This window comes from Annulohypoxylon maeteangense (assembly GCF_022496945.1).
Source record: "Annulohypoxylon maeteangense strain CBS 123835 unplaced genomic scaffold GGS22scaffold_3, whole genome shotgun sequence".
In the NCBI taxonomy this organism is placed as follows: domain Eukaryota; kingdom Fungi; phylum Ascomycota; class Sordariomycetes; order Xylariales; family Hypoxylaceae; genus Annulohypoxylon; species Annulohypoxylon maeteangense.
The window spans coordinates 1165509-1187659 of NW_025953250.1; the positions used below are offsets into that span (position 1 = coordinate 1165509).

Genomic DNA, 22151 nt, shown 5'->3' on the forward strand with positions numbered 1-22151 from the left:
TAGATACGTGCTTAAGAAGTCATCCCTAACAATTGTTAAATTCATCACGTATTCTACTCCTAAACAACCGTGGTACAGGTCCTAGGCTGTAGGCTCGACGCATACCTGTCCCGATGATTCCTTGCTTGCCTTAATATAATACCGTATACGCCGCGCAGAAAAACAACAATCAGGTCAAACCAAGCCTCTTGGTGATAGCCTCACTTCTTCCTCCCTTTCTTAAGTCTTGCGGCGGCTGCTTGGAAGGCTTCCTCCGAGGGCTCTTCTTCCGGGACAGCACGTTTCTTCCCCTTCTTTGTACTCGGCGCTGCACCGTACTTAGCTGCGAGATTGTCTAAGAAATTACTTCGGCCTTGCTGGTTACTGCGGATAAGTGCTGCTAAGCCGTCCTCAGACGACCCCTTCTTACTTTTACCTTTCCCCTTACCACTATCACCTTTCTTATCCTTACCGCCAAACAACTTATCATGAACTCCTAATTCCTTGGCATATTCTTCAGCTTCAGTGCTCTCGTTCTGGGCAGCTTTGATTCGTGCTTCCTTAGACTTCTTGCTCTCGTGTGTGTACGCTTTGAAGGTGGGAACATCCTTGCTAGCAATTGCCTCGTCGATGATCGTGCGGAACCTTTCATCGTCTTCAAGGACATCACTGAGCATGACTGATTCGTAGATCCTGTCCATCTTGCCTTTGTGCTGTTCGTAGGCGATCAAGATGTCATCTTTTTCTTCATCGGATCCCTTATATTGCTTGGCAAATTTCTCTATCGCATCGGCAGTAATTGTGTCGCGGTATTGTTCTCGGTAGAAATCCGTCCAGCTGAAGCCGTCGGAGTCGACAATGGACTCGGAGGTCGAACCTGTTTCATCGTAACGTTTGCGCCTTGTAGGGTTGGATAGGACAGCGTAGGCAAAGGCTATAGATTGGAAAGTTTCGTGGGCTTCTTGCTTTCGATCCTCGGCAACCTTGTCTATAGATAGCACAATTTAGAATGCGAAGATAGGCAAATACCCTCTGCGGCTAAGGACCTACCTGGATGGTTCTTTAGGGCGAGTTTGCGATAGGCCGATTTGATTTGGCCTTCGTTTGCCGTGCGCTCTAGACCAAGAACCTCATATGGATCGATGGTGGGCGGTTCCCCCGCGAGTAAATCATCCGAATCGTCCATAGCGAGTAAATATCACAAGAAGCGATGTAGATAAGCGTAGTGGAAGTTTGATGTTAATATTTGATGATTTGATGAGCTAAAGTATTAAGATCGCGTTACACGCGATTCTTGTCTACACTACGCGTCTTATCGATAAGGACTTGCCAATTAAGCATGTTAGTGGGGTATTTATGCACGTAATTGGAATCTGAATAATCGACGAGCAAAGTCCCTTTTACCATCTCATCCCATCAGAAAGAAAATGCTCAAAGACGCGCTTCAAAATGATATAGAGGCGGAAGATCATTTATCGTACATTAAATTTGCTCTTTCTTTAGCCACAAAATCCCCACCGAAGCCTACCAATTACCGAGTTGGAGCCGTTGTGGTGAACGCAGCCACAAATGAGATACTGGCAACAGGCTATACACTAGAGCTTCCAGGGAACACGCACGCTGAACAATGCTGTTTTGAGAAGATTTCAGAGAGGAACAGTGTACCAGCAAGTCGCCTAGACGAGATCCTCCCTAATGAAGTCATACTTTACACAACAGTTGAGCCATGTTCACAAAGGCTCAGCGGCAATATGCCATGCGTGGATAGGATATTAGCTATTGGAAACAAGATTAAAACCGTCTATGTCGGGGTTTACGAGCCAGAAAAGTTCGTAAGTGGTAACTCCAGCAAGCAGAAGTTGAAAGATGCCGGTATTGGATTTATCCACGTCACTGGACTTGAGAAGGAGATAATAGAAGTTGCGACAGCGGGCCATGAGAAATCTACCTAATATGAATACGAGCTTGTTTTGGAGAAGATAAATCTGAATTCGTCTTGTCTTAACCTAAAAATGTCTCGCGTTTCATCGAATTGTTACTTGAGATTAATCTCATCCGCGGTCCTTCGCACTACTTCAGGGCTAGGTACGTACGCAGGCTGGCAGGTACTCATAAACTACCAGCTCATTGGGGACAATTGCTCAATCTATTTACTTAATAGGTAAGTAGTTCTGCCACTCAACTTGCTTTCCTGTATCATATCCTAAGGCTCTACAAAAAGAAAACTCGGTTGTCGAGATAGGAGAGACTGGATTTTTCAAAAAGAAAGAAATATTGATTCGAAGTATCTCTTTAGAAGAGATGCATCGGGAATTGAGCCCGATGCGGGGGTCGAACCCGCAACCTTGAGATTAAGAGTCTCACGCTATTTGGACTGTTAGTGTCACATGGTTAAAGGACTATGCGGCAATCAACTAACCTCTACCGATTGAGCTAACCGGGCTGATTCCGGGGGAACCGGAAGTGGTTGTGTTCTCGCGATTTGAGGTATATGATAATGCTGCAAAAAGTAGTTACGGAGCTCCGATGTTGTGCCGGTCGTGGTTGCCTTGCCTATTGGCTAATAGGTGGACGGAAGTTACTTCTTTTAGCAATATTAGGGTTTTGCGTTCGTTTAGGTTACAACCTACAGTGCACACTCGCACATCAAGTTTTTCTCATTGCCTAAACACTAAAGCTCCTGAGTCTACACTAGGTACTACGTATTAACTTCAAGTTTATTGTAACTCTGAAATTACAACTTGGAACACTTAACCTACATGTGTTATACCAGAGTCTAGGCTTATGTAGAAGGTAAGTATTATGGGATCCTATAAGGGTCGTAGGATTTATTCACCACCATAGCCTACCTCTCTGACTGTCTGAGTCCTAAGGCATTCAAATGACAACGATGAACACTGGTGACGTGACAACAATTTTCCTTTCCTGCCACTTTCATTCTTTTAACTGTTACACAAGCTTTCCTGACCCATGCAAGCTGGCAAGTCCACTGAAAGAGGGACACCTCAGGGCTACCTGTCTGCCTGTACCTCGTAAGCAAGCTATTGGCAAATCATGCCACTTACATACCTACCTTATGTAGGTCAACCGGTAGCTGGACATTAGAGTGGCCATCCTCCGTAATGTTCGCAGATGTTTATGCAACAGAAAACGCAGGTTACCGTGGCGAGTACCGAGCCAGTAAGAACACAGTTGGGATGCATAGAGGCGTTGGATCACATCGAATTCCTGCTGATGTGCTTGATTCGTGGAACACGTGCAAGTAGCCCTAAGTTCACACTATTCCTACATCGACTCAACGTTGGAAACTACTATGTAGATAGGTATTTATTAGGCATTTCCGTTGCTTTCATATGTACCTAGGCTACTAGGTAGGTACATGACCCGGCAACTGTGGATATTGATGGCGAGCAAAGCGGGCCGATCCGGTAATCCCCTATGTCCCCACGGGGTTCACAATTAATAGGTTGAAATGAAATGTGCGACGACGTCTATCGGACTATTCCCCATCTTTTAATTTCATTTTAGAGGATTCGAGAAATCCGGATCTCGAAAAGTTCTTAGGAGGATGAAAAATGATTTAGGCTTAAAGACTTTACGTGTCGCCCAACTATTAGGTAGGGAGTCCAATATGCGAGGACACTCCAATAAGATGTTCTTGCCTACCTAAGGTACTTCATCAAGACAATGTCTGCAGATATGTAACCTAAGAATATACCGTGGGGTGGGTTTAGCTTCCTAGGTTGCATAATGCATGCGAAATGTCTGGGATAGTTAGGCTAGACCAGCATAAGGCTATTTGATGGATAGTTGAGGCTGATACTTACCTACCTAGGTAGGTATGTATACATAATCAAGAGCTCTTTACTTGGCTGTTTGGGTACCTACCTAGGTAGATAGATGCTTGAATAATTGCCCGAAGCATATGTTACTTATCGAAGTAATAGAATACTGGTCTGGCAGACTGGGTAAATAATTGCCGTGATGACTACCTACCTACTAAGGTCACGGATGTGGGATATAAAATACCTATGGGTTACACATCCATGGATGCATAGCTGATTTTACGAGGTGTAGAAGATAAGCCGGTTGTAATCCTAACTCGCAATTTTATACCAGATGGTAGTAGATACATAGGTATGGAACCATCGAAGTCGTACAAGAATCAAGAGAATGACCCAGGACATTGCGTTCGATCACATAATTAATATAATATCTAAAGTCATCAAGTGGTCATTGGTAAGTATGGAAAGGATAAAATCCTGTTAGAATTTCGAGCTGTCTACTAGTCAAAATGACTCACAACGTACTTTGACATGACTGGTCGTTTGCAATCGCAAGTAGGTAATGAGCTGACGGTTTTGTTGTTTAAAAGAGACATGTCATTTTTTTCCAGAAGAGGACTTACCTCTGATGATCTATACATAGAGAATACATTTAAAATTGCTGCTTGTAAGCGAGCTTAATATCTTGAATACCTACATGTACATACTTGGGATTATCTAGGTCCTACATATATCGTTGGATTGGTTGACTTCGAGTTGGTTGGTATAACGAAGCGTTTCAAACGAAATATTACCTGCTACCTTGTTGTGGCATTCGTGAGTAACGGAGATTACCTGGAACGTAGCAAAAAACGCAGGCAAACCTACCTAATTAGTAATTAATAGCTACCTGACCACTTGAGTATATTTGCTTCTTCAATGTCTTTCCAAATTCCAATTACTCCTATATGGTGACGTCCTTTTAATATTATGCAGGATATACCTAGCTGAGCTCAAAAAACGCCACATAGGGCGGGGTTAAGGGCTGGCTAAGACAAGGATGCCTGTACCAAAATCGCGGGACGAATTCTTATCCCACCACCTACTAAGCTTTAAATAGTTAAGTGTCTAAAAGTTGAACAATCGTGCAGTCGGGGAAAACTTCAGCTATCCGGATCCTTTCACCGCTCGTAATTTTCGATAAAGAATAAAAAGCAAAATCTCCGAACTTCTCTGGTCTGTTTTGAGGACTGAGGAGATGGGGAAATGGAAATTGTCGCCTGTTTGTAATACGGGCTCAGGGATACATGCAGTATGTAGATACCTAAGGATAGGTAACTTAAAGTAACCTATCCACCTGAGAAAATGTACTTGCATGTACCTATATCTCGAGTTATCGGATCCTTGTTCCTTTTGCTGGCAGGGTGGACCTCGCGTCTTTAGATACCTAGGTACCTAGTACCTAGCTACCTAAGCTGCCTAAGTAAATAGCTCTTCGGGTCCCCTCCGTTCTTTTCTTTTGGGTTTCTCTTCTATCATCTCCGTTACAACTACCTAAGTTGATATGGGGAATAGTATGAATGCCTTGGAATGACAGTTATTTAATACTTCATATTTGCTCTGTTTGGGGAATATCAATCGCTCATTTCGGGTCTTAGACCGTATTCAGTTTACTTGGAGTTGCTCCATAGAGTCTCGACAAAAACCCTGCCTTGGATATCTCGGATATCTCAGATATCTGACAGGAATACACTCACGCCCACGCCATCTAAGCCTCATCTAACCTGTTGGAATATCCAAATCCATCAGTTTCACTTCGGGCCGCTGCTTTGTAGCACATAGCATCCGCGTCGACAAGAAAGTCTCTGGCAAAGGTTGTCGGTTGTTTGCTTCTACCCCACAACGTTGCAGCCAACGACCAAAGTCAACCGCATCACCAACACATCTGGTATGTAACTAACCTGTTGGATCAGCGTTCTTGTACAGTAGTCTGAGGTTTCATATATCCCAGATCGTCATACCTTTCTCTGTTGTTTTCCCAGTCAAACGCCTTTGTCGCTTTAGCAAGCGAGCTACAGGCCTTTTCCACCCGTGGCCTACTTGCTTGCAATGCAAAACACTGTCCACCCTAGGTACCTAAAAGAACCAACACATACCACACACATGGTTATCCTATGTACTCTATATATACTTATAGATATTCTACCTTGTCAGCCAATTCATGATTCATTCATCGTTACCCAATATCCATAAGTAAACCAAACCATAAAGTTCGATAGCTCATAGGTTTTTACCAGGATCATCACGGCATATTTAGCAAACTCTCGCGTCACATTTAATTGAATATACATATCGACTTGGACATAATTTTATTCCGGTTCGTCTTATTATCGTTCCGACTCCACCATGGCGGACCGTGGTGGGAGAGGTAGAGGTCGCGGTGATCGCGGTGATCGCGGCAGGGGACGAGGAAGAGGGGATTTTCCTGGAGGGCGTGGCGGCGGTAGCGGCACGTTTTCTGGGGTAGGCTCTGGTGGTAATTATCGTGGTGGTCGAGGCGGTGGTGAGTATCGTGGAGGGGGAGAGTATCGTGGCGGAGGAGGAGGAGGGGGACGAGGTAGAGGCGAGTTCCGGGGCGGCCGAGGTGGCGGACGAGGCGGCCGCGGGGACAAGTTTGCGGGGGAGGAGGCGATATTCAAGTAAGCTCAAATCTATGGGTTCTATTATCTGGAATTCAACGCTGATAGAAATAAGGGCGAATGCTGTGGCCCAGCCGGATCCGGCTATCACCAAACTGGAAGACAACATCCTTAAGGACTTGGATATGCAAACCAGGATGTCCGCCCTCAAGGTTTCCTCCAATAAGGGCTCAAAGCCCATGTCCGAGGAGTTTTTACCTCTTCGACCAGCTTATGGTACGAAAGGTACTGAGGTAACACTCTGGGCCAATTACTTCACCTTGGATGTGAAGACTCCATCTCTATATAGCTATGTTATGACAGCTACAGAACAAAAAGAAAAGAAAGATGATGCAGAATCGTCCAAAGAGAAACCTGCGGGGAAAGGCAAAGGAAAAGGCAAGGGGAATGACAACGCCAAAAGTAAGGACAGGGAGGCAAAAGGCATGAAACTCCGAGCTATTATTAAGTTAGCCTTGGATCAGGTCGCCACAGGAATTCCCCACGCGACTGAACATAAATCGCAGGTTGTTTCTACAGCCCCCCTCAAATTGCCGGCCGGGATGACAGTCGACGTCACATATACTGACGAGGGAAGAGGTGATATTTACAAGGTCAAATTCGATCCTGCACCTGACATTAACATGGACGCCTTAAGAGCCTATATTCGATCAATGCAGGCACCACCTGGTGAGAATAACAGCTTCCCTAGATGTTCCGAAGCTATTGATGCTCTGGGGATCATTACTGGATATTACGCACGAACCAACGACCGGGTCGGCTCTGTGGGTCGCAGTCGATACTTCCCTATGAATATGGATTCGGAGAAGAACCAACTGGGAGGTCCAGATCTCAATACTGTTATTCGTGGATATTTCCAAAGTGCCCGACCCGCGACAGGCCGGTTACTTCTAAATGCCAACGTCACCCACGGCGTGTTTCGTCCTTCGGGACCCGTGCCCAAATTAATGGATAGTTCTGATCTCAAGAACAACCCGAGGGCTCTTGACAAATTTCTCTCGGGGCTTCGTGCTTCGATTAAGATCCTGGCCACAAAGAAGGTCCCGGGCTCTAAAGATTCTAAACCATCTGGAGAAAGGACCATGAAAAAGCTCATTGCGGGCATCGCGATGCCAAACGACGGCAGAGGCATTGCGAATGGGCCACAGGTGAAACGAGAGGGCGCAGGGCCTTCAGAGGTGTCGTTCTATTTGAATGGAGATGCTCCCCCTGGCTTAAAAGCAGGCCAATATTGTACAGTTACTCAATATTATGAGAAGAGTATGTATTCCCGCCTCTTCCCCTCAACACTAATACTAAGAGCTGCGCAGAGTATGGATGGCGACCCAACGACAAATATCCGGTGGTGAAGTGTAACCGCCAGAAACCCACCTATTTTCCAGCAGAACTGGTGGATGTGATTGAAGGGCAGGTTTTGAAACGGAAAACCACTGCAGATGAGACTGCAAATATGATTCTGTATGCGTGTCGGTCGCCCTGGGCTAACGCAATGTCGTTGAGTACTGTGGGCCGTAAAGTTCTGGGCCTTGACGGTAATCCTAAACTTGTAAGTGACGGTCTTCAATATCGAATGTGACTCTATCCTGATTACTAATTATATTTAGGCGGAGTTTAAGGTGACTGCTGGCAAGGAACTACTAACGGTGAAAGGGCGTGAACTCTTAGCCCCTGACATCGCTTATCTCGACCCTAAGAATAAGAAGACGAGTGTTAAAGCATTCGACGGAAGCTGGAATATGCGACAGGTGAAAGTCGTCAGGCCTGGTCGGCCGATCACGAAACACACCCATCTCACCGTTCATTATGGTCGTTACGACAAAGATCAAATGAAGAATGCTATGGGGGAGTTTGTACAGCACATGAGAAGAACAGGCATCAATATTGCCGAAAACCAGTATTTGCAGGGCTCGGATGCCTATATTCCGAGAGGCGCATCACCGATAGATATCCTGAAGGGCAAGTTTGCATTTCTGTCCCGAGACCCTCCCGATATGCTATTCGTTATTCTTCCCGGTAGGAAGACGGACACAGAAATATACAATGTCGTCAAGCGCCTAGGTGATGTTGAGTACGGAATTCCCACGGTTTGTGTCCTGCAAGCCAATATTGTCAAATTACAACCACAGTATTTCGCCAATGTCGCTCTCAAGGTAAATCTCAAGATGGGAGGGGCAAACCACAAGCTCAGCAACGACGTCCCCCTCATCAAGGAGGGGAAGACAATGGTTGTCGGTTACGACGTAACCCATCCGACTAACATGGGGAAAAACACTGATCATCTGCCAAGCTTGGTCGGGATGGTTTCCAGTGTAGACACAGATTTGGCCCAATGGCCTGCTGCGGCTTGGTCCCAGGACAGCAAGAAAGAGATGCTCGATGAGCAGCTCCTCAGAGAGAAATTTAGTGAGCGCCTAGATCTTTGGAAAAAGAAGAATGGGTCCCGACTCCCTCAGAATATCCTCATCTTCCGAGATGGTGTATCTGAGGGTCAGTTCAAACAAGTCTTGGATAAGGAGTTGCCTTCGATACGGGCAGCCTGCGCTTCTTTATACCCTGCTACACAATCGCCCAAGATCTCGCTCATTGTTTCCGTAAAGCGTCACCAAACGCGATTCTACCCAACGGACCCAGCGCACATGACAGGATCTCGAAATATCAAGAATGGCACCGTGGTGGATCGCGGAGTCACCCAGGCGCTGATTTGGGACTTCTATCTTACTGCCCACCAGGCTTTACAAGGTAAGTTTTATCGCACCCAACCCAACAGCTGCCCCATGTACTAACATAGAACGTGATCTAGGCACGGCACGACCCGCACACTACACCGTGTTGTTGGACGAAATCTTCCGTTCTAGTCAAGGGACAGGTGCAGCCGACGCTTTACAGACGTTGACGCACGAGATGTGTTACCTGTTTGGTCGAGCTACTAAAGCAGTTAGCATTTGCCCTCCGGCATATTACGCCGACATCGTCTGCACTCGTCAGCGGGTCTATTTGTCTGACTACTTCGACCGCTCTGATGTTGAATCCACGACCACCGGTGTCTCAGCTGTTAGATTTAACGAGGTCCATAGAAACCTCAAAGATACGATGTACTACATCTAGAATGTGGTGTGACGGTACGGGGCTTGGTTTGGTTTGCGATGTTGAATGAAAATGAGGATTGATTTTCGTACTATTGTTGGCTGTAGCTGGTTTGGATGGGTTATGAGAAAAGGACTTCTGGTACGGGAATACTCGTGAGAAATTGCCCTCACGGTCCGTGTTGGATTTGTGCGTACCTACTAGGTAGGTAGGTACTACTAGGTACTTAGGTTGTTTTTGGAGTTTCGATCTCTCAAATTTTCAGTAGGTAGAAAAAAGTAGCGTAGATCGTTTGAATTGAGAAAAGCGTATCTATTGGACCTTAGTTTGAGACTGGTGCTATGCGCAAGAACGTCGGCGAATAATTACCATGCTATACCACCTCATGGTGCAAATGACAAAACTACCTAAACAACTACATGTAGGCACTTATCAAACTCTACCTATACAGACCATATCCAAACACACTAGGCACATATAACCTCATCACAATTCTAACATGTCTTCCCTCCCTACCTCGCACCCTTCTTCCTCAATTTCGCCGCACACAGCTCCCCCGCGCCCTCAAACAAAGCATCGAACTCAGGCGCCGGCGTGCACGCCCGCTGGTACTCGTAAAGCCCCCTAGCGATAACCCCCTTCCCACCACCTCCACCCTCGCTCTTCCCGATCTTCTTCCACTCCAGCCCCAGCGCCGCCACGAACGCAGCTACCGCCGCGCCAGCCGATATACAGAATGTCCGGCGCAGTCCCGCCATATACGCTTCTAGCACGGCATCTAACGCCTCTTCTCGTCCGATCGCGGAAAGTACGGCGCGGATTTGACCCGCGCCGCTGTGCGTGAAGAGAGTGGGGTCGAGGGATGGGGATAGATGTGAGAGGTTCGCGATGAATCCGTTTTGGAAGACGGTTTGTGAGAGCGCGATGGAGAGCGCGCCGCCTAGGGATTGGAAGAAGTTCACGCTGGAGGTTGCTTGGGGGATGAGTAGGTGGGAGGTCGGCGTTGCGGGGAGCGCGTTCTGGGCTACGGTTACGCCGGCTTGGAAGCCGACGCCGGTGCCGAGGCCGTCGAGGGCCAAGTACCCGAACCAGGCGGCGGAGGGGGTGGTTGGGCTTAGGGTTGTGATTAGCCCTGCGCCGATGGCGATCAGGGCTGTTTCGGTGAGGATGAAGGGGTTGTAGTACCCCGTTGCGGTTATCAGGGCGCCGCTTACGACGGAGCTGATGACTACGGAGATGAGGAGTGGGAGGAGTTTTATGCCGGCGTGGACGGCGGTGTCGCCTTGGATGGCTTGGAAGTAGAGTGCTAGAGGGGTTAGAGGGTTGGCTCTGGTGAAGATTGGGTGAGGAGGGTGCTTACAGAGGTAGTAGATTAGGGGAAAGAAGGATGCGCCGAAGAAGAGAGAGAACTATGTGTTTAGAGTAAGTAAAGTGACCGGGGTCTAAGATTCTTGTCATTAATACTTACCGACATGGCGCATAGCAAGTTCCGATTCCTGAAAAAGCGAGGCGGCAGTAATCCCTTATCCTGCTGGTAATGCTCGATACCTATGAATATCAGGGTCATAACACTGGCGGCGGCGAATAACCCAACGATGCGCCGGTCGCTCCACTATGATATCTCGGGTTAATAACCTGTATTTTCCAGAAAATTGCAGTTGAAAGTTGTTACATCAAAGACATACCGGATACTGAGAACCACCCCACTGGAGCGCCAGAAGAAACAGGACGATCGCCGGGATCAAAACCACAGCCCCTAACAGGTCAAGTTCCAAGACCCTCGCGAGCAAAGTTTTATTATCCGGGTTATTTACGCGCGCGATATTTAAAAAGAAGAAAATAACGACCATCGCGAGTCCTCCGATCGGTAAGTTGATGTAGAAGCACCACCTCCACGTTAAATGATCCGTAAACGCTCCCCCGAGCAGCGGTCCGGCAACCGAAGCGATCCCCCACATGCACCCAAACATCCCGAACATAGCTGGCCGTTTTCGCAAAGGTAGGGCGTACGAGAGGATGACGATAGAACCCGAGAACAGACCCGCGGTACCCATCCCAGCGACAGCACGACCGACGATGAAGACGGTAGAATCCGGCGCTGCGGCTGAAATAAGGCTGCCGATTTCGAAGACTGCGACTGCGCTCAGGAACGCGTACTTGATGTCGAAGATGCGGTATATCTTGCCGTACAGCGGCTGCAGCGCCGTCGACGTTAGCAAGTACGAGCTCCCGTACCACCCGATGTCCTTAACGCTTCCATATTCGCCCGTGATGGCGCCTAGCGCCGGGGCAATGATGGTCTGGTCGAGGGCGACGAGGAAAACGGCTAGGCATAGGGAGAGGATGACCAGGTATAGCTTTAGCCCTGAGGGATACTCGTTGTCATCTTCGCGTCGGCAAAGGCGAGTAGTCGAATGTACTTCGAATGCGGTCGTGGTAAGATCGATGTCGTAGAGTCCCTTATCCTCCCAAGTCCGACTTAGATCGAGAGAATTTGCAGCTATGTCTGCTGAGAGAGACATGGTGATGTGTCTGTGAATTCAACCGTATCTTAAGGGTGAAGTTATCGCCACTACGGACGGATTGACTATGAGGATTATAGGTAATACGCAATGGCAAAACGAATTGCAGAATACAAGTTTCCCCAATCCAAGAGGGATAGACAGACTGAGTTGAACAATTGCCATCATGGCGTAGGTACATACATGTTTGAGTGAGGATGTTTGACTCCGAGGTTGCCATAATGTCTAGGTGGGTGAGTGAATAATACGAATTGTCTTCCCATTCTAAGGAACTGCTGCATGCAAGATGCAAGCAATAGGCTCTATGCAAGCTGCGATGTCCAAGTCTACTCAATTGCCGATAGTTTCTGGAGGCCGCAATACGAAGTGGGAGTCATGGTTCAGCTATCACAATCTCCCCATTTCGTGGATTTACAATTTTCGTGAACCGTTAAGCTTGTTAGAGTTCTCGTAGATAGAACCCTAGATTCGATATAAAATCTTGCCTGAAGTTATCTCGAGTTTACGTAGGACTTGTTGTTACGATTAGCGTGTTGTAGGAGGTAGGTAGTAAAAGAGCACCTGTCTTAGTCTCAAGTTAGTCTTCATGGTTAAAATTTAAGTTCACGATGCTCCTTAAATGGCTCCCACCAAGGTTTAGGAGAATTAGGCTCATCTTAAAAGGTATCCATGGGTATGTTGGTCTGTGGAGGATACAATTTTCTAGATCTCCATGTTTTGTTAATCATAATGTAGCCGTAACCTCATCATCTAGGCAAGCGTTAAAAGATCCGGTGAGTCCATATATTCTTTGTCGGAGTAAATAAGTAAATGTTTCCTAGGGGAGATGTAGGGATAGGGAGCCCATAAGTACATAATCCGGTCTCTTATCATTAGTACAGTTGCCTTAGATAGCACAACTTCTTGTATCACCAAAGTGCGCCTCAAACGAGACCGGTCTAAGACAGCCTCAAGGAGCTACCTATTGGTGTATCATTTTCGCAAACTTCCGACTGTCAAGAACGACGGTAAATGGTAGTTTCATCCTTTCTTCATCTTGAATCATCTTGAATCATTAGTAACCTCGTCAGCTTGTCAGAAACATCCTTAAATCAGGTCAATGTCCTTTCTGCCTCAGAGGTGCTGCGTTTCCTAGCTGAGCGACAGTGCTAGAGGCTAAGCTGAACATTTCCCGCATATGCGGTACTTCTCGGTGTCGCTCGTCGACATCTTGCTGGTAGATCTTCGCCTACCTAGGTAGGTATATATCAAAGTAGGCAGAGAACCTACAGGTAAATATATAAATGCGAATGTATCAAACAAATTTGAACTCATCTTCAATATTCCCATGCCTTGGCAGTCAAATTTAACTTCTTATTCTCGCTTAGCACTTCTGCAGTGCAGTTGTCAGCCCAACGGATTCTGGTTCCGCTTATCATGAGGCTAGCTGCCCCTTAGTATTTCATCAGATGACAAACATCGGTGAGAAGATTTCGGAAAACTGTGACTATGACTGCACACAATTGCTTTTTGTTCAGGGATCTTTTCAGCTGAGAAACCGCCATAGCTGCAAGTGCGATTAGACTTGGTCCAAAGCTCGTAAGGTGCAGGGCCCTCATATTGTCAAATGTTATTCTCGTTTTCTCGTATTGTCCATGTTCCAGACCTCGAGTCTTTTCCAACTCGAAATTCGCGCTTGCTTGCTAGATAACTCCTAAGTTAGGTATTCTAGCAATTTTTTTTCGCTTATATTTCCTTATAGTCGAAGGATACCCGTTGCCTCCTCGCGATGCATGGTAGAAAAATGAGGTATTGGGGGCGAAAGATATAAGCCACCGGATATCGCCAAGTGCGTTCAGCTGAAGGCTAAATACGCTAATGAGCGTTCTTACCGAATCATCATGAAGTGAATATCCACGATGCTCCGTTCATCTTTTTGATAGTCATACGGACGTGGATTCCCCCGAACCTCTGGAAGATTGGCGAAGCCGCTAATTTATAAAATATGTTCAGCTATTGGAGATCTTATGCAATCGCGAGAACCGATCCTTACCACAGAGATGCAATCCCCTGGTCTTCGGGTTGTGCTAGTCTCTTGGCTTGTCAGCCTAGCCAGGCTGTCGAGGGGTTTTCACAATGAGTCGCAGTGCCACTTCAAGTCCCAAGCAAGATGAAGTCGCGAGAGATCGGAAGATAAAAGGAGAACGCTGGCCATGAGCAGCGCTGCGGACGTTTACCCCCTAGAGTAGCTCTCCTGATCTTCGATTTATTAGGCTTTAAGTTCTCGACCATTAAGCCAGTGTATCTATCTGATACCAAAAGCCACAATGCATACTCGTACTCTCGTTTTTCTCATTGCGCCAGTTGCCCTTGCTGCAACACCACGAGCACGCTCTGGCCTACCAAAGAGCCTAACACAGACCAACCTCTTGAACTCTTTTGCAACTTGCAAAACAGGTTATATCACATGCGAAAATGGTTGCATGCCCGCTTCCGGTGTATGTTGTAACGACAACACCGATGAGTACTGTCTAGACGGCTACTACTGCGTTCCGGGCGCATGCTGTCCTGATGGTAAAATATGCAGCGGCTCCAGCAGCGACGATGACGCCGATTGTGATATTGGCGAGACAGCATGTGGAAACCTCTGCATGCCGATAGATGGAACTTGCTGTTCTGACGGACTTCATTATTGCCCTGACTTTGGTACGTGTACCAGTGATGGGTATTGCTGTGACTTAGGCAAGGATTGCAGTGGGAGCAGCTTCTCGGATTTCCCCAGTGCTACCGGCTTCACCTCTACCACTAGCCGCACGACAACGAGGACGAGGACGACTACTAGCACCGCGGAGACTACGTCTACCACCAGCAGTAGCCGCACGACATCGACGAGATCGACAAGCACGACAAGCACGACAAGCACGACAAGCTCGACTAGCTCAACGACCTCCAACCCTACCACCAACGGCTCGAGCAATAATTCACCTGTGACTTCCGCCCCCGCTGTCACCACAACCGTGTCTCAGCAAGCCGGTGGTGTTTTCACGGCGGATGGTAGGATCGCTGCTGGCCTTGCTGTGGTTGCCGCATTACTGGTATAGAAGAAAATGATAGGTTGAGAGAAACCTTAGACGGTGATCAAGGAGACTTGAAATTCTTGTATATACTTCGTTGATATAACGCATTTGGTGCTGCGAGCATATGAGTGGGCATGATAAACCTGAGCATAGAGAGGGTGTCCTAATTTTGGGGTTAGCAATCTATATACCCAGTAATCAGAGTTGCTTCCCATTTCACCTTACCTTCGCTCTAGAGCTTCTCGTGGAAGAGCTGTTGTATCCTAAGAATGGACTCGAAACGGTCTTAGCGATATATACCTAGTAGCTTAGCTCAAACGAGAGTTAAGACTCCATCGTATTATTTCTCGTTAGGCAGGTAACTAGACTTGGGATTTATAGAAAGATATATACCTAATCACTTGATCAAGGTAAGTTGAGTATGAGAAAAAACCAAGATGGAATTTTGTAGAGACCTTGAATCATCGTGTAAAATAACTCGTTCAGAGTCAACTCTAAACTCCGAAAGGGCGCATTGCTGACAGAGTCGGGAAGACTCCAGGCGGTACAGAAGCAAATTTACCAAGTGCCCGTCCAAAAGAGACAGCAAGTTAATACCTAGTAATGATATGAGGCTCTTTAAGATGTGTGTAGTTGAAATAATGAAATGAACTAAACTTAAATTCCTCTTGAGAGGATTACGACATCGAAGTGTTACGAATCCAAAGTGGGGCCCCAAGCTGCCTTCTGCCGTAACAGTGCCATTGCCCCTGCTCTAGATTCTTCATTGAGTGGGTGACGTCATTACGACGAACTGCTCTTATCATTGAAGACAAAATTCATAGATGAATCTACAAATGAATAATTAAACTCTCAATTACAAACCTCCTCTAACCTACATACAAGTTATAATTATTGTCAATTCAAAGATTCACGCTGACTATGTCGGGCTATACGACTTTGCGCACAGCTCTACGAGCTCGGTCTACTCACCTACCGTCGACCCCCGGTCGTCTCGCTGCTATTAGGCAGATTCACCCATCCTCAGCATTGCGCGCCCCCTACAAAGATGACATGGATCGCGAATCTTTCAAGCCCAAATCACATGAGTACACACAGAGCGGGACAGACGAGGAGGTTGCCACAAAGCAGGACGCCGCCTTCAACCCGAATAAGACAGACCCCGAGACCGAGAAGAATGCCGCTGCGGAAGAAAGTAATGGCAACCCCTTAGAACAGAGTCCCGCAAACAAGAGCTTCGCCGAGGCAGGTAAGGGCAAAGAAGAGGATAAGTCGCATGGTGGACGGAAGAAGAAAGCTAGTGGAGGTGGTGGTGCGCCCAAGAACAGTAAAGTGTCCTAAATATGGATGTTGAGCTCAGCTTTCCCTAAAGCTATACATATCCGCATCCAACACAAGAGTTTAGGCGTTTCATCAATCGTTTACCATCGATGTATCACACAAGCTCTACAATGCAGCCAAATCCGATCGTGTCTTCCAACGCATCGCTCCAGCTGGGCATAATGAGTGAATTGCATCTCCCATAGGGTATCACCAACTCCATACCTAGCTCTCCGTAGAATTTCCACTAGCGAGCCTCAACCATACAACCCATTAACATCATCCTCCTCTTCCTCGTCATCCTTGGGAATCTCAATAACCTTCTTCTTCGTCAAGTCTTTCCTACACATAGGACAGGTTCCTTTACTCTGCAACCACGGACCCACGCACTCCAGATCAAATTTATGGTGCCCTTCACACGGCAGCTCGACAACCAGCGGGTACGGGTCATCCAAGTAATCCTCGGCACAAATAGGGCAGGTGTCGTCTTTCTTGAGCTGCTTCTTCGGCACCCGGTCCAGGCTATCGAGGTATTCCTGGCGAACCCCCGGGATCTGGCCCGGAGGTGCCTCGATATCGCTCTGTAGCTCCGACATCAAACTCGTGAGGAAGGTCTGGTTCTCGGCCGACGGCGAGTCCTGGAATAGTGTTGCGAATTGGTCGTGCACGAGGTGGTACAGCCCCGCGGCATCGACGGGCGTCGGACCCACGTGCGAGTGTGTATTGGAATCTGGGGAATCGCGGGAGATTTGGTGTAGTTGGGATGTGAAGCTCGACATGTCGGGTCGTCTCCTGTGGGGAGGACGCGCTGGCGCCTTAATGTTGTGCTCGACTATGAGTAGAACATTGTGTTAGTATAAACTAATAGCCTTCATTTGCGGGCGCGACGGCTGAAGTCGCTATGACTTACCTTCGTAGGGATTGTTGGCCGCCATGATGGGCAAATTGTTTGCGGTGTTCGCGGTGATTCGCTAAGTCGGTCCTAAAGGGTATCTTGATTGCTGGACTATATAGGGACACTCACACGGCTTCGTAAACTCGTTGCCTGGTGTAAAATGTTAACGTGGGGAGTTCAGGTCTACGTAAGGAGCTTCAGCTTAATTTGCCCCGCGTTGTATGCAAGGCACCATATGGCCGCGTGGAAATTCAGTTTAGTACCATTTACTAGGTACATAGTGGGATGATACAACCCTAGTAAACCGATATATGTATATATCAGTCTATTATGTTATGTAAGCTTTATGTAATATCACGATACGTAGGTACTTACATAAGAAAGTTCGAAGTCGGGTTCTTGAAAGCTGAGATAATCACGATAAAAGCAATAGCAGATTGAGAGTTTTCAAATATGACTGAAATGGCTTTGTCATCAGGGCTTGTCGCTACAGTTGCAGCCATTCCTAGGACCTCAATGGGGGCTATGTCAAGCCACCAATCCGGGCTGCCGGGTGGCACTTCAGCTAGCTACAGGATATCGATATTCTGACCTTACATTAATTTCCACAGGTCGTAGTGGATCGGAGTTCGGTCTATGGGGAGACCGCGAGGGTCCCTAGGAAGCCTGTTGTTGATATCATTATGAACTCTTCCTATCATCTATTCACTATCTTCTTTCTACTGCTCAGCACTGCGCATAGAGCTCAAAGGTTCTCCTTCATTCTTTAAGGGGTAGAACTTTCAAGTGATAAGGCATCGTGAAAAGGGTCATAACACATAAAGGAATAGACACTCGAGTCTATTAACTGAGAGAATGATATAAACATGAATTAGATACCATAGGGAACGCCTTTTCTAAACATCTGATAGGCTCGCATATTAAGCTGTAGCGATCTAATCGTGATAAAAATAACAAATGACAAGGATTCCGGTCAGTGGACTGAACCGCTCCACAACTCCACTTCAACGGTCAGAGCTTAATCCTTAAGAATTTACATAATTAAATCACGTCGTCGTAACCTGCAGCATATCCCTTGCAAGATCCCCGGATTTTCGGGTCCGTCAGGGATAAGCGTAGGGACCACTCGAACGTTTTTTTCCCACGGGAGAAGCCAATCCATCAATGAGAGGCTGTTTCAACGCTACCTGGTTCAACGAAAAAGAACCAAGAACCCTCAATTAGCCTGGGTCTGAGCGATCCTCAAATATCTTCAAGGAAGCCAGTAGCAGCACGAATCGTGAGATAGTGGGCTAGCGGGTCCATTTAGTGACCCAAAATCTACCATGTATACGCGTAGCTCCTCCATACCTGGTATTCATCTCCTCCAAGGGGGAGAAACCCCTCGAATAACATACCCATAGATCAAAGCATGAAGAGAATGAGTAGATAGGCAACATATAACGGGTCATCCCTCACGGCCATTTCACCACAATGTTCTTACTAGGCATCGTATCATTAAACTTGCTGTCATTCGTTTGAGATTCAACCTGGGGTCTCACTATGTTGAAGGTACTATTATCGGCTTGCCTAGCCTCTTCGGCTGTCGCATTTGTTCACCCTGGCTTGTTACATACCACGAAAGATCTAACCAGAGTCAAAGAGTATGTCAACAAGGCCGAGGAGCCCTGGAATACAACATATAAGTTGCTCAGTAGCAATTCGCTTGCCCAGTCGACGTACACGCCCAACGCGCAACAAGTGATATACCGCGGTTCCGATGGCACCCATGCTCAAAACTATCCAACCCTCTATAAAGATGTGCATGCCGCATACCAGCTTGCGATACGCTGGCACGTCGAGGGGGTTGAGGATTACGCCAACGCCTCTATCAATATCCTGAATGCATGGGCAACAACTCTGGAGTCTATCGGCGGTGATAGTAACGGGTTCCTAGCAGCAGGGATATATGGTTACCAGATAGCCAACGCCGCCGAGCTTATGCGCGACTACAGCGGCTGGAACGCCACATCCCAAGACAAGTTGAAGACGATGCTCGTGAATGTCTTCTATCCCCTCAACTATCGATTCCTCACCACACACAACGGCCAAGATGAGTACCATTATGTAAGTAGAACGTTTTTGGTTATTTTAGAAATCGTGGCGAATAATTCTCCTAAACCCCTTATATCACTGGATGTTGGTGATCGATGACTAAACATGAAATAATTCAGTGGGCAAACTGGGACTTCTGCAACCTTGCCGCCATGATGGCCATTGGTGTGTATACCGATAATCAGACCATGTACAACTGGGGCCGGGACTACTTCCTGCACGGAGATGGCAGAGGTGCCATCAATAACTTCATATACGCGAATTTCACTGAAGAAGGAACCGGCAAGAGGCTGGCACAAGGCCAGGAAGCAGGCCGAGATCAGGGCCACGCAACCTTAGATCTGGCGTTGCTTGGTGTCATCATGCAGCAAGGATATAACCAAGGAGAAGATCTCTTCGCTGAGATGGATAACTCGGGTCTAGCTGCGTAGGTGTTCCTGTTACCTGCCCCCAATGATTACCTAGGTACCTATACTCTACGGAGGATGATTGCTGACATTATATACAGGGCCGAGTACGTAGCGAAATATAATACAGGCCACGACGTGCCCTACACATGGTATAACAGCTACCTCGGAAACCAGACTGTGATCAGTGAAAATTCTCGTTACACACACAGGCCTGGTTTCGAGCTATTGTATGCTCACTATGCGGGTGTCAAAGGTCTAGATGCTTCGTGGACTAAGTTGTACCGAGATGAAGTGAATGGTAATAGTACCGACAAGGTCGAAGGTGGCGGTAGTAACTATGGCGGTAACAGTGGTGGCTATGACGATCTGGGATTTGGAACGCTCCTTTACCGTCTTACAGCTTAGACATTGGTATATATCAAGCACGACATCTTCGTGTGCCTTTATTTTAACTGTATATAGTTATTAATTTCCCGGGGCAGCTTTACGCCTCAGAATAGAGGTATCCATTTCTCAACTTAAACTTCATATAAATCGATCAATACGTGCCTAAACAATCGAAAGATATCATCAAAAGGTTTAAATGATGGGTGCTAAGTTCGTATCCCCCTAATTGGTAATGTACCCATATGGATGCCCGTATTGTGAGCTGGTATCAGGTAGGTATTAAAGAGCATACGTAATACAGGCAGATCAGTAGATGAATTATGAGGGTTCAAATTCTGTAACACGACTCATCATAAATGGGATCGCGCTGATCCACTCTCTCTTGTGGGTTTGGTGGCTTATCCCTGGTCGCCAATTGGCAATTTCCTTAAGCGTTCCAATGATGCTTGCCGCCTATCGTACGGGCTTCATATGGGGCTGCCGGGTATCAGGGATGAGGTGCCAATGGCTGCAGCAAAAAGTAAAAAAGACTGAAGGAAACAGAAAGAGGAAGACGGCCATAGCATATTAATGATGGACGGACATGCAACTTGCCATAATGCAAGACAAGAACGGCGCTAAGGTGTAGGCACCTCGCCCTGAATTCCCAATGAGTGGGGGGCGGCGATACTCAGACTAGCGATATTCCCAACTACTAACTAGAAGGTTACAACTTCGTCGCCTTTATAAGAATCATGCTTTGCGTTATGGAATACCAGATCTCATCATCAGCACTGGGCAGTTTTCCGGATCAGAGCAAGCAGTACTAAGTAGAGGGTGGGATGAAATCCACAGAATTAACTCATTCCTCCTTTTAGGTCATTTGTCTGGAACAGGACACGATTTTCTGCAAGTAATAGGTAGGTACCTACAGTGCAGCTTGAGGCGCCTATTACTTTTCCTCCTAGGGCTTAACTCCTTGTAACCGCCTACCGGATGCCACCTGGTACTCAGCATACCTGAGAGAGTCATCATCGGGAAGTCATGTCAAGAGTGCGCCAGTACCTACCTAGGTACCTAGGGAGGTGGGTAGGTACCTAGCAATGTCCCCAGTCTCTGTGCCTACGATTTTCTGCCAGTGCATAGTAGGGCTGTGAGTGTACCAGTCTTCTAGATGTGTAGCTGCTTCTTCGATAGCCGTCTTACGAACTACTCTCCCTTTCTTATGGATGAGGAAGTATACATGGAAGAATAGTTGCCATAGTTCTTCGTACCTAAGATTTAAACATTGCACGGGCAAGTGCCGGGACGTGTAAGATAGGATCGGCATCTTGAAGCTCTAGAGGCATGATGGTAGTTCGGTTTAAGATCAGATATGATGACTACCTACTATGTAGGTAGGTCGGTAGGTAGGTAGGTAATAAGCGAAGTTTCTGGTAAGTTGAAAGAACGAATCACGGTCACCTGAATGCCTACCTCTTTATTTTCCAACAACAAAACGGAGACATCTGAGCTCGATCTGCGTGAGTCAACTGGGGAGCTACCGATTGACACTTTCTTTTCAGACCCCACTCCTTCGTGTAACACGATCGTCTATACAACTCCAAGTAGAATATCATCAAAGGTCACACCGGTGTCAAAAGCGCCTAATGCAGGTGGAAGGCTGCAGGTAGCCCTCATTTTTCGACAAATCAGACGAACAACCACTGTCGCACTTACCGGTACCTACCTAGAATCCTAGAGACACTCCAAGCCATCAAACTACGCCACCAATATTACCTACCTACCTTGTATTCATACAGTATGTGTTGAAATGCGGCATTCGTCTTGATCGGGAAAGCCCATCCTCAGGTCCCATGTTCTTCATGAATGGTCGAAGATCAGGAACACAGACATATATCACACTTAAGAACGCCATGGCTTGATTACATATGGCTGGAAGCCATCGGCTCCAGGCCATTT

At 47.0% G+C, this 22151-nt stretch overlaps 8 protein-coding genes and 1 pseudogene across 9 annotated transcripts; 5 read left to right on the top strand and 4 right to left on the bottom strand.

The window, feature by feature from the left end:
* Nucleotides 1–11: 11 nt before the first annotated feature.
* GGS22DRAFT_92497 (DnaJ domain-containing protein) lies at nt 12–1217 on the bottom strand. The gene is made up of 2 exons (XM_047968426.1): nt 1030–1217; nt 12–967 (listed from the first exon to the last, which is right to left on the bottom strand). Exons 1-2 carry the CDS (start codon nt 1163–1165, stop codon nt 201–203), a joined length of 903 nt encoding a protein of 300 aa, XP_047821862.1. The 5' UTR covers nt 1166–1217; the 3' UTR covers nt 12–200.
* Nucleotides 1218–1378: 161 nt separating this feature from the next.
* GGS22DRAFT_154907 (cytidine deaminase-like protein) lies at nt 1379–2471 on the top strand. The gene is made up of 2 exons (XM_047960114.1): nt 1379–2140; nt 2201–2471. The coding sequence occupies exon 1, from the start codon at nt 1407–1409 to the stop codon at nt 1929–1931; it is 525 nt and encodes a 174-aa protein (XP_047821863.1). The 5' UTR covers nt 1379–1406; the 3' UTR covers nt 1932–2140; nt 2201–2471.
* On the bottom strand, nt 2296–2422 carry GGS22DRAFT_t29 (annotated as a pseudogene). Its single transcript has one exon. The product of its transcript is annotated as a tRNA-OTHER (tRNA).
* A 3678-nt stretch (nt 2472–6149) lies between the features above and the next one.
* GGS22DRAFT_185412 (Piwi-domain-containing protein) lies at nt 6150–9547 on the top strand (the record flags this gene model as incomplete). Its single annotated transcript, XM_047964322.1, has 5 exons — nt 6150–6442; nt 6498–7702; nt 7753–7988; nt 8047–9181; nt 9243–9547. 5 exons carry the CDS (start codon nt 6150–6152, stop codon nt 9545–9547), a joined length of 3174 nt encoding a protein of 1057 aa, XP_047821864.1.
* Nucleotides 9548–10022: 475 nt separating this feature from the next.
* Nucleotides 10023–12352, bottom strand: GGS22DRAFT_92594 (MFS general substrate transporter). The gene is made up of 4 exons (XM_047968428.1): nt 11212–12352; nt 10995–11138; nt 10887–10935; nt 10023–10832 (listed from the first exon to the last, which is right to left on the bottom strand). Exons 1-4 carry the CDS (start codon nt 12046–12048, stop codon nt 10039–10041), a joined length of 1824 nt encoding a protein of 607 aa, XP_047821865.1. The 5' UTR covers nt 12049–12352; the 3' UTR covers nt 10023–10038.
* A 1513-nt stretch (nt 12353–13865) lies between these two features.
* GGS22DRAFT_92557 (uncharacterized protein) lies at nt 13866–15333 on the top strand. The gene has a single exon (XM_047968427.1). It carries the CDS (start codon nt 14355–14357, stop codon nt 15126–15128), a length of 774 nt encoding a protein of 257 aa, XP_047821866.1. The 5' UTR covers nt 13866–14354; the 3' UTR covers nt 15129–15333.
* A 620-nt stretch (nt 15334–15953) lies between these two features.
* Nucleotides 15954–16563, top strand: GGS22DRAFT_92601 (uncharacterized protein). The gene has a single exon (XM_047968429.1). It carries the CDS (start codon nt 16026–16028, stop codon nt 16443–16445), a length of 420 nt encoding a protein of 139 aa, XP_047821867.1. The 5' UTR covers nt 15954–16025; the 3' UTR covers nt 16446–16563.
* Nucleotides 15954–17715, bottom strand: GGS22DRAFT_154941 (uncharacterized protein). The gene is made up of 4 exons (XM_047960115.1): nt 17695–17715; nt 17335–17644; nt 16650–17256; nt 15954–16597 (listed from the first exon to the last, which is right to left on the bottom strand). Exons 2-3 carry the CDS (start codon nt 17357–17359, stop codon nt 16682–16684), a joined length of 600 nt encoding a protein of 199 aa, XP_047821868.1. The 5' UTR covers nt 17360–17644; nt 17695–17715; the 3' UTR covers nt 15954–16597; nt 16650–16681.
* A 1146-nt stretch (nt 17716–18861) lies between these two features.
* On the top strand, nt 18862–20228 carry GGS22DRAFT_185417 (chondroitin AC/alginate lyase; the record flags this gene model as incomplete). The annotated part of the gene is made up of 3 exons (XM_047964323.1): nt 18862–19425; nt 19533–19840; nt 19922–20228. The coding sequence occupies 3 exons, from the start codon at nt 18862–18864 to the stop codon at nt 20226–20228; spliced, it is 1179 nt and encodes a 392-aa protein (XP_047821869.1).
* Nucleotides 20229–22151: the final 1923 nt, after the last annotated feature.

Coding starts and splice junctions, on each gene's coding strand:
- GGS22DRAFT_92601 (XM_047968429.1), top strand. CDS start 16,026: ATGTCGGGCTATACGACTTTGCGCACAGCTCTACGAGCTCGGTCTACT.
- GGS22DRAFT_154941 (XM_047960115.1), bottom strand. CDS start 17,359: ATGGCGGCCAACAATCCCTACGAAG. Junction 17,257..17,334: donor GGCCAACAATCCCTACGAAG/GTAAGTCATAGC, acceptor TTCTACTCATAG/TCGAGCACAACATTAAGGCG.
- GGS22DRAFT_92594 (XM_047968428.1), bottom strand. CDS start 12,048: ATGTCTCTCTCAGCAGACATAGCTGCAAATTCTCTCGATCTAAGTCGG. Junction 11,139..11,211: donor GGGGTGGTTCTCAGTATCCG/GTATGTCTTTGA, acceptor GAGATATCATAG/TGGAGCGACCGGCGCATCGT. Junction 10,936..10,994: donor ACTTGCTATGCGCCATGTCG/GTAAGTATTAAT, acceptor CTAAACACATAG/TTCTCTCTCTTCTTCGGCGC.
- GGS22DRAFT_154907 (XM_047960114.1), top strand. CDS start 1,407: ATGCTCAAAGACGCGCTTCAAAATGATATAGAGGCGGAAGATCATTTA.
- GGS22DRAFT_92557 (XM_047968427.1), top strand. CDS start 14,355: ATGCATACTCGTACTCTCGTTTTTCTCATTGCGCCAGTTGCCCTTGCT.
- GGS22DRAFT_92497 (XM_047968426.1), bottom strand. CDS start 1,165: ATGGACGATTCGGATGATTTACTCGCGGGGGAACCGCCCACCATCGAT. Junction 968..1,029: donor CGCCCTAAAGAACCATCCAG/GTAGGTCCTTAG, acceptor TGCTATCTATAG/ACAAGGTTGCCGAGGATCGA.